Source organism: Patiria miniata, unplaced genomic scaffold, assembly GCF_015706575.1.
Source record: "Patiria miniata isolate m_02_andy unplaced genomic scaffold, ASM1570657v1 HiC_scaffold_2, whole genome shotgun sequence".
Classification (NCBI taxonomy): Eukaryota; Metazoa; Echinodermata; class Asteroidea; order Valvatida; family Asterinidae; genus Patiria; species Patiria miniata.
Genome location: NW_024037058.1, coordinates 3,483,670 through 3,494,866, shown reverse-complemented (window position 1 = coordinate 3,494,866; position 11,197 = coordinate 3,483,670). Strand labels below are relative to the sequence as shown.

General features: G+C 40.1%; 1 protein-coding gene across 1 annotated transcript; it reads left to right on the top strand.

Annotated features, from left to right (window-relative positions):
* Positions 1-2,234: 2,234 nt before the first annotated feature.
* On the top strand, positions 2,235-3,143 carry LOC119726838 (galactose-specific lectin nattectin-like). The gene is made up of 2 exons (XM_038198693.1): positions 2,235-2,541; positions 2,941-3,143. Exons 1-2 carry the CDS (start codon positions 2,235-2,237, stop codon positions 3,141-3,143), a joined length of 510 nt encoding a protein of 169 aa, XP_038054621.1.
* Positions 3,144-11,197: the final 8,054 nt, after the last annotated feature.

The window sequence follows — 11,197 nt, the reverse complement described above, 5'->3', positions numbered from 1 at the left end:
CTTACCGGGAGACCATGGTATTTGTTGTCAGTCAGTTGGTGAGGGGAGGAACTCAGTCCACGAGAAACAAGTAGCGAGGCCGTAGTGATGAGTGGACGTTAAATTAGAGATTCACAACCTGTACAGGGAATTAACACGTGCACCTGTGCAGGAATCAAGCACCTGGAAAGGTTACTATGTCCTCATAATTATTCAGTCACTTATATGCTTTGGAAAATGTTATTTAAGTAAAGATTTGTAAGTAGAATCCCCAAAATACACTTTTCAAAAAAAAAAAATTAAAAAAAAATACCCAAATATGGGAATAAATATATTACACGGCAGGGATTAACGATTAATGCAAATTAGGCACCCTTCCCAAAAGAATTTCGGGTGTCACCCCTTCTAAATATCTTCTCTAGGTCTATAAGAATCTATCTGCCAAGTTTGGTGCTTTGGACCAGTCGGTCACGATCTTGACGAAAATTAGATCCAAGCCACCTGACTATTAAGGCCCATATGATTTATCTTCAGCCTGAGTGAATGCCATCACAGAGAGACGAGTCCCGTGTGTGTGATTTAGAGGTGCCATGTTTCCCTCCCCTACCGAAATACACTTTTTACCATATTTGACCTTTGACCCTCTAAATGACCTTAGGGGTCAAAATCCAGGGTGGCATCCACCTACATTTTCTTCCCCATCCTATGACTGATTGATCTAACATGGTTGCCTGCTATTACCCCAAATGCCGTCTAAAGTATAATATGCCGTTTTGGCTGGTCCACTATATAGTGTTCCCGTGTGTGCTGGCGCTAGTGCCGTCAGATCTGCCCTCAAATACCTCATGCGTCTGGCGGTAGACTGCCCCAAAACGGGCCTGCTCAGCCACGGTGTTCTCAGAATGGACCGCTCGCTTACGTCGGCCGCCAAAGGACGACTCGGGATTCGGCACGATCGCAGCCACAACTGGTGTCAGAAGTGGGATAGGTGCGTTTATAACACCTCACCCACAGATTCTGTGTCTTGATTGGCCGAGAGCGAGTCACATGGTACCTTCTAATTTTGCTATCTTTCTGTGCACGGCCAAAAGTACTATGCGCATAGCAACCAAAGTACTATACCATTAGCAACCAAAGTACTATTTCCACGGCGCGGTATTTGTGTGCAAATGCATGCTGGTGTGCACGTTAAGCGTTGTGCGTAGCGCGTATTATTCCAAAGTGAGCGCGCCGCAGACTTGGGTTCAAACATTTCGTGAAGGGTTAGTTTTTAAGAGAGAAATACATTTTCCACCAATTTCGTATTGAAATTGAAGTTTATTTCAACTGTGTTCAGATTTAAATAATGTAAAATATTAAAATCAAGCAGAATCTGTGGGTGAAGTGTTATAAAACAAATATTGAATGCTTTATCTCGTGGTGAAGTAAAACTAGCCTCCCTCGGTGATCCATGGACCATTCTATTTTCCCTCGGCTTCGCCTCGGGAAAATAGAATGGTCCATGGATCACCTCGGGAGGCTAGTTTTACTACACCACTCGAAGCATTCAATATTTGTACATGTATCAGGTAGAACAACTATGGACCAGCACTCAATGGAAGGAAGGGGAATGGATGACGTGGTGGAAGATGCCGAAGGAACATCCACATGGCTTCAGAGCTATAGGGACGAGGAGACACGTCGGTTGGCAGAAGTGCGTGAGCTGAGATTAGCGCCGGGGAACTGAGGGAAAGGCCTATTATCGCTGTAAGAAAACTACTTCCTCGGGCCTTTTTCTGTATTAGTGCATTATAAGCACGCATGGCGTGACCATTACATATATGGAGTGCTGAAACTGCAAAACTTGCCTCACTTGGCAATTTACTATGGTGGTAGATATGAAACTAAATTAAATATCTCATATGCGTCAGGAAGTCGGATGGCTCAAAACAGCGTGGCCTAATTGTAGCCAATAGCCAATCGACATCTACCTTGAATTCCTATTCAACGGATCCGCGTCTATTCGTTTTTACTGTAATGAAACATTGTGCGAGAGCTACCTGCTGAAAGACAATACATCTTTTGAACCAGTATCAAATATGATAAATATAGATTTTCACGGTCACAGCACAATAAGGTCTTCCTTCGAGTTTCGCAACAGCCAATCGATAGGTTTATTCACAACAAAGTATTAGACTTTGCGTTCTGCCCGAAATATACTTCACGTGCAGTCCGATAACTTCACAGCTAAACACCAGTCGGGTGAAATGTGAGAGATGATTGTGTCTAAACGGTTCATCTTTGGCTTGATAAACCTTCATCTGATGATGGGTTGCACTGGTGGTAACGAGATGTGTAAGGCCTCCTTTCGTGGTACTTGGGCTTGTCAACCTTCTTGGAGCCAGTGGGGTGGCAAATGCTACAAAGCCATCACTGCGCATCTCCCATGGGCTGAGGCAAAAGAGGAGTGCGTAAAGATGGGAAGTATCATGGTTGTTCCTCAGTCTCAGGAGGAAACTGATTTCCTCGTCGGATTACTGCCAACTCGGTTTTGGATCAATTGCAATGATCTCGGGCAAGAAGGTTGGTTGAAGTATTATTGTCGGATTATTTTTAATATGATATCAGTGATGCAATGGACATATACACAGCGCAATAAAATTTATAAGCGAGGCTTCTGGCCTTGTAAGTCACAATGCCATGCACTAAGCGTGCTGGTCGACACTGCGCGTTTAAGTGAGCCTATCCGTCCTTAATAAGGGAATACATGTGTGTTCGGGAGGTATTATAACACTCTGGACCGGTGGGAGTCTGGATGGGTGATAATTGGATGGGTGATACGTAAGCCATTTCGAACGGTCTCCGTTTTTAACGGCACACTTGCCCTATAGCGTGGTATGTTGAAGTAGAAGCCTCGCTAATTATAGTTAAAATAGTTGTTACTCGGATTGGGTGATACCTCTGTATGTATTTCTTTGAAAGGTACTTGGAGGTGTGAGGATGGCATTGATGAGGTGGAGTTCAGGAATTGGGAGAGTCAACAACCTGATAACTGGGCCGGTATTGAGCACTGCGCTGAGGTACGCCACGCCTACATTGGAAATGGAATGACATGCCGTGTGATTACCAACGCCCTACCATATGCAAAACTCCAATCGCCCTGCACAACTGCATGCGCTTCATGAGACCCAAGTAAACATGAAGTCAAGACAGATCAGCTAAAATGACGGCATTTTGTGGGAGTTCGAACTCGCAAATTCAAATCTAACTTGTGTCTGTAAACTCTATATCGAGAAAAAGCACATGTAAATATGGGTTTTCCCTGCAAATTTCCTGAAATATTCATTCACTTCTGCAAATCAATCATTCAGTTTCGTCTGAATTTGAATGCACGTCATTAATCCTATTTCAATTCAACGAAAGTTCAATCGTTTTCATTGTCCGTGAATTCGGTTTTGAGAATCAGACGGCCAATTACGTTACCTGCGCATTCATTTAGCCTAAAAACCTTTTCTAAATTGATTTCAGGTATAGCTAACTTGATTGACGGTTAATGAAAAAGAAACCCCTAATATAATCTGGTGCCGATGGCATTAAACTTAAAGTGAAATAGAATGGTGAATGTTTGAAATCGCTTTCTAAAAGCGAAAAAGAAGTCTCGCAAACGAATCTGAATTGACATACATGCACGAAAGGTGCTGCTCAATCACTTGATTGAACTGAAATGGAATCAAATGCTCTGGTAGCGAAAATGAAAAGTGTGTTCAGAGCGATTCTCAAATTCAGACGAAAATGAATAACCGATTTTCAGCAGTGAAAGAACATTTTAGGAAATTGGCCTGAAAAAGCTTTATTACGAAATAAAAAAAGGTTGAATATAATTTACACATCTATTTTCTAAAAAGACTGCTTTTCCCCATAAAATCAGTTTGAAAAAAAATAAATCATTTCCAACGAATTTCAACAGGAAAATGGTTTACACTATGATTACCAAACATAATGAAGTATTTAAAAACCTCAATTTGTTAAAAAAAAAAATTAAAAATCGAGAATTCATTGTAGAGGAATTAATGTTAAGCTACCTTAGGCCAAAAAAAAAAAAAAATCAGTCTCTGGTCAGACCAAAGTTCCGGAATTGACGCGGCCATGCGGGTTTTTTTTTTTTTTTGCTTTTTTTTTTCTTTCTTCAAGCTTGGATTGTACAGACAAGGTGGGGTACTATTTTGCTTTTTTGGTGTCCTCATGTACATTGGTGTCCTCCATAATTTGCCGTGGTGCTTTCGATCATTTGCCTTGGTGCAATTTCCCATTCCTTGGTGCTCTTTGGTAAAAAAAAATTGAGGGGGAAAAGAGAATGGAAATCAGTGTTGTAGGTCTCGAGACCGGTCTCGGTCTCGAGACCGGTCTCGAGACCACTTTTTGCTGGTCTCGGTCTCGGTCTCGGTCTCGGAAGCTGTGGTCTCGGTCTTGGTCTCGGTCTCGGTCCCCTTTGGTCTCGATATTTTGGCTGGTCTCGGGTCGAGACCGGCAATATGTAGCTTTTACAGCTCGATCGATTACTTTGTGTTCACTTCGTTCATTACCGTTGTTATTTACATTTGCTAGCCAGTAGGTCAAGCTTGTTATGTATCGCGGTCGGTTTGGACTCGACTGCACGTTGGAATGTCCCCAAAGTACATGTAAAACTGCAGCAGTACCAGTCACTGAACGATTTGGAACAAGTTCGAAGTTCGGCATTTATCTGTTGAGTCGGGCACATAAAGCAAAGTATAAACTTGTAACAATTTATGCAATAAGGGTCAACCATTTTCGGGGATTGTGTAGTTTAGCCCACCCCTGTGGGCGTAATCACTTGCATTTTGTATTCTGATAATAAATGAGGTGCTTCAAATTAGTTATATTTTCGACCCCACACAATGTTCTCTTTAATTTGGGACAGTATTTTGAAGAAAAAGTAAATTTTTCTACCTGATTTTCCAGCTTTGAACTCAAACACTCTTACCAGTTACCACTCACTGTTGCCATGAGAGTGTATGATGAGACCCCATTTTCTGGCTGCTCATTTTAAAGTACCCCATTATTCCTCAAAAATTAAAAATCCCGTTCAGAAAAAAAATAAAAATCCATATCTGGCACATTCTGGCTACCACCTCGCAACTTGTGGGTCTACATGTACAAGTCCACATTCTATGACAAAAATTTAAAAATTAATTCAACATTTTCTAGCTCCCATTTTTTAAAATCAAGTACACAAGTCTTGTTAGAAGTTAAGTCCTAAATTTATTTTAGGAAAAAAAAGGCAATGTAAAATTAAAATTGCATCTTTAAATATCCGTTAGAAGTCATAGCTGAAACCAAGGGGGTGACTGTGGAGTTTAGGATCCGAGTTCCTATAACAGATGAAACATCTACCTTTAACTTTTTTACTTTTGTCACGATTGGGTGCAGACAACATGTCAAAGCCCATATTTCTTAAGTGTAACTACTTTTTGCTCAAGTAAGGTGTCATGTATCAATTTGTCAACATTGCCACTGGTCAAAATTTTGGTCTGTATTCTTTGTGAATAGAAAGGTTACATTTTTCAACTATAATAACGTGTCTTGTTTTTTTTATTTTGACTATTGTTATTTATTATCAGCGGTCTCGGTCTCGGTCTCGGTCTCGGACCATGTTGGTCTCGGTCTCGGTCCGCCTTGAAGGGGCTGGTCTCGGTCTCGGTCTCGGTCTCGAATCTTCAGGTCTCGGTCTTGGTCTCGGTCTCGGACTATCCGGTCTCGACTACAACACTGATGGAAATAGAGGGCGCTGTTGGAGCTACCGCGGAACATTTTGGAGAAAAAAAAGATCGACGCGCATGATTAAAATCGACGCGCGCGCTGACCAGAGACCGACTTATTTTTTTTTTGGCCTTATAGAAATAGACACACGTGTACCATTCTGCTCTACGACAGTATAACGAGAATAACCAGAAACATCAATGTAAAATAATGTAGGGTCAATCCTCCTACGTTTTGATCCTGTTGAGATGGTTCTTACCTATAATTAATTCCTTGAAAAACCGACTGTTTAGGTAGCTGTTATTGAAGACAATTGAAACGATTCAGATGTTAGGTTTAAATTGCAAACAGTTTACATTATGTCCTAGATACATGTAGGCCCTATATCAGCAGTCTTTATGTGTTGAGTTGATGTGAAGAAATGCACTTACATACGAATTTTGATTATCGAACAACTTAAAGGTCTTTAAACCAAAGATGTGAAAAAGAGTTTACCTATTTAAATCAAAGTACACAATTGAATAGTGCAAATATTAATTTTACAAGATCACTGATGTAAATGTTGTGAGATGATTTCATTTAAGGCAGGTACAATTTTGATAGAATTATTAAAAACTATGTGTAATAAAATTGCACTTGAATATGTTGGAATATTATGTCTGCATTGCTTTCGGAAATAGGTTTAACATTGCATCTTTTATTTTTTTATGTTTCTTGAATTCGGGCGATTCCCCATTGCAGTGCGCCACCAAGAGTTTGCCATGGCGAGTCCATTTTTCAAGTTTACAGTCGACAAAACACGGCTCATTTGAATGGGTGTCGGCAGACAACTTGAGCTATTTTATTTTTTATAGATTGGGGCATAGCGTTCTGCCTAAAAAAAAAACCCCAAAAAACATGTTGATAAAAAGAAAAGAAAAGGGTCGCGCAAACATTATGCTCAAAACATACGCTTACGAAACTACTGACCGGAAAAGCTGACATTTTCAAATGTCCCGGGCTACGAATGAGTCTCCCACAATTCGCTAGGAAAAATCAACTCTCCGTGGAAAACTCTTGGTGGCGCACTGCATTGTGAAACGCCCGAATTGATTCACTTATTCATTCTAGGAACATCACTAGCTGTTCGCTTTCCTTTGACGAATCTAATTTATATTTTCCACATATATTCCAACCGAAAATAATGCGTTTTTTTTGTTGTGTCTTATGTTTTCTTTGTCTTCACCTCCCCCCCCCCCAAATTTTAGCATGATTTACTGTAGTATGGCCTTCCTGCAGACACAAACAACAAATGATCCACCATCAATCTCAGAGGGGAGAGATGACATTTTGGGAACATCTTTTTCTTTGGCATGCTACAAAAAAATCTGACAGCAAGAATGACACTTCCCTCGCTTACGAACAAAACGATTTATAAAAGGGGGCGCACTGTGAAAAAAAATAATAGGGCGAGGAAATGGGGAAGTAAATAACAAATACCAAGCAATAGAGAAGTTCAAGCTTTCCAATTTACCCAAACTTCGTGTGTAATATGAACGTTACATGGAACCACGACACCAAAAAATGTAGGGGCGGTACTAACATTGGTGGCGCTGTTCAATTGTATACCTCGCGTAAATAGGCCTATGTAGAACACATCGAAGTGGCGCTATTTTGTCAACCTCGTGAAAGAGATGTCGAACAGTACGCCCCACCACCATCTGCTCTCTCACCCTGGTAATGGATGATTTGTATGTTCAAAAATCTTGCACACGTAGGTGGGTACGGAATATAGTCTGGTGCCTGGCTGTGTATAAACCAGTGTTTGTTTTGTATTCGGTGTGTCTATACGGTAAACATTGAATTAATTCGTATATGTAAACACCAGTTCCTTTAATGTTAAAATGTTACTATATCATATCCAGCCAAATGTTCTTCTTATGCAGCCAATATTCAGTATCACATTACATGTAATTCAGTAAGCAGAGTTGAAAGTGGCGATATTTTTTTAGGTGGACATAATGATTCACATTGTACGTTAAAATACGTAAATGCATGGTTGGAAATCACAACACCAAGTACGCGATGTATATCCATTACTTGCTATTGCTGTACTGAATCAGGATGCAGGACGCTCGTTTCCCAACCAGGGGTTATTATTGGAAACACATTGGGACGAGGTTGATATTCCGTATAATAGGCCTACCAAAGGCGATGGTTATTATACAAATACTGAATGTTTGTGAGTGCAATGGTAAGAATAATTTCATGAGGTGACAGATGAAATGTTCCATTCCACGAGGCGAAGCCGAGTGGAATGGAACATTTTCATCTGTCACCGAATGAAATTATTCTTTCCATTGCACGAACGTGAAACATGCATTATTTGTTTCATATAACACCTGAATAAATCCTTGTCATCTGATTGGTTGACTTTTAATAGCCAATTTATTCAGGTTAAAAACTGTTTAAAAGTTCGACAAGTTCATCATATTTATATTAATGCAAACTGTTCGACAGGTAAAGAACAATCATATTAAATTTATCTCGATTTAAAACAGTGCCACCACCAGCAGCAGTGACACCATGCAATGGAAGTTCTATTCACAGTGCAATAGAACTTCCATTGCACTGCGCGCTGCGCGCCACGCGCGTGCCGTGCGTTCGTACGAATAATTCAATGACATGTGATCAACGCTCCACCAATCAGATGACTGGGATTTATTCAGGTGTTGTTTAATAGCCAATGCCGCGTGTATGTGGACAGTATTTAAATGTGTTACCTTATAGGTGGTGCTTTTTAATTTAAAATGATGATACAATGTTGTTGTAATTTTCAATCTCGTTGTATTGGCACGCTTTAACGTACGCCCCAATCATCTGTGTCTTTTTAGTTATTTGTTAAGTTTCTGAAACATGGCATTGCCCGTTTCGCCAGAAAGGCATATCATGGTGTAAGATACTTAAGTGATCAAGATCAGCGCAAGAAAACGCATTTATTGATAATACTGGTAGGTGTTGGATGATGACCGCACCTATTCAAAGTAAGCCTATTTTAATTCTTTTAAGACACCTATTTTGATATCACTCACTGTTTGCAGCTTATCTTATAAATGTTAAAATTGCAAAACCAAAATAGGTTTAATGTACGTATATAGGACCATTTCGGAGGTTGTTACAATCATGAATGAATTTCGCATAAGACGCTAAAGTACCGGTAATCAAACTGCAATATCAGCCAATACTGTGCAAATGGGAGCAGCGAGATCATGAGCGTCGCAAGGATCTATTTTTCTAGAGGGGACAAAACTCTCAAAATCCTTGTACTTTCTCTAGCATATTTCCGATTTATCATTTTTTTTCGAGTGCGGGAAGGGGACATTTGCCAAGCCCAACCCTGCGGACGCCCATGTTGATAAAATGTGCATTGAATTGACAGCAATATGACTTCGCCCATGATGGTCTTTGTTTTCCTTTCCTCCGTCTTTTTGGTTTGTTTGGCTTTTCCGGGGAGGGGGAGGGACAAGCGCCTCCTCCCTTGCGACGCCCGTGAGTGAGTTTTTCCCTTTGTCAATACAACACAACGTTGAAATAATTATATAATACTTGGGCAAAGAGACAATAAATAGGGCTATGCCAGTAGTCGTTTTGTAATAGAATTGTGTGGGCGGTTTTTGGTATATTCTCTTTTGATGAAGTTTGAAATTGATCATTCTATTGTACGGAGTCACGTACGTGACTGTACGTTGGTGGCACTGTGTTAAAGGTCAATCTGCGTCGGCATGTACCTCAATTCTATTGTATTGCACTGCTGACGAGTCAACCAATTCGTTAAGACTAATGGTGATTATTTAATCAATTTGCGGCCTCCGGAGGCATTTAATAGTCGTGTGTCTTTGTCATGGATGTTTTCATGTTTATAAAATATGTATAACTTCACCTCATTTAGTAGCAGTTCTGCACTCGGTGGTTCAAAGGATGATGGATAGGCCTGATGATACCATTACATTTGTTAACAATCAAGTGGTATTGTTGGGAGGTACAGATCGTAAAGCCAAAGCCATTCTCGATTAATCATCCTAAACAAGGCCAGGCAAATAACCTTATGAGGGACATGTTTGTCCTTTTTGGAAATTGAAAGGTTCAGCAGATCCACATACAGAAAACAAAACACTTCCTAATTGATTGATGATGTAGCAAGTTCTGTGCTTTCACCATGTGTGGTCCAGAAACACTTAGGACATAATAACTTAAGACCGAATAAGGAACGAGAAACGTAAAAGTAACAAATGTAGAACATTTTAGATACAGTGATGAATGAAAGAAGAAAATAAAAAAATTAAAGGAACATGCAAACACTATATATATGCTCTGGTCGGGAAATGTTTCGTTATTTAAAAAAATACGTGGAAGTCACATTTTCTGCAAAAACAAAAAGCCTAAAAGCAAATAATAATAAACCTCCAATTGATGCATACGACTTCATCGTTTCAAGAAAAGTACATGTCACAATTATTATCATTGTTTTCCTTTTAGGTATATAACATATATCCACGTTACGATGCAAATAACTGATGATGACGTTTCGCTCACTTGCACTTGTTAACAAACAGATACTTTGTTCTCACCACCAGATGTTTACGTAAAAACCCTGAAGATTTATTTGAATATGTAAAACGATGAAGATATCTAAGTAAGTAGATGTGTGTATGGAAATATTAAGTTACAAGCAAATTGCTGTCCTAATTAGTAATTTATCTGGAACCAAATTAAAGCAGCAAATGTTATCAGTAAAAGTAAACAACAAAATAATTTAGGAGTAAAAGCATTAAGGAAAAGCAAATGCTTCAATCTGTTGAAGAAACGTTTTCTCAGCAAAAGCTTCTTATTACTGTTGGATGGATTGCACGGAGGAATGGTTATCAACAATTAGTGCCTCTTTTGTGTGCATTGACTGATACATACACACTCACTCACTCACGCAATGCTCACCCACGCTTACATAGGCATAGAAGTGGGGTACTTCCTTTGTTCTCGTCGGGGGGGGGGGGGGGGGGGGCGGAAGGGGTAACGCCCTCTACGTTGAAATTGATCTCATTTCCCCCTCGCGACGTGGGCAGTTCGAAGCTCCGTCGTTAACGCACGTAGCTCCGTGCACATGTATTTACACGGAACCGGGTGCTCGCGAGGGGTCACGTACGTATACATCAACATCTGGTGCGCGTGCCGGTGCAGCGCTGAGTAAATGGCAGAAACCATTTTCTCAAACAAACCCTGGAAAAAACTGTCAAATATCTAGAGGATGTACGGAGCGATTTTTGTGAAACTTCCAGGAACAAAAGATCAATCCTTAAAAATTACGATCAGAGAAAAAAATCAGAGGATGAACGATACAATTTTTCAAATTATGTCGATATTTGTACCCGTTTCAGGGGAGACATTTTGTAATGAATTTCCCACCTAGACACATTCAAAGCAGTTA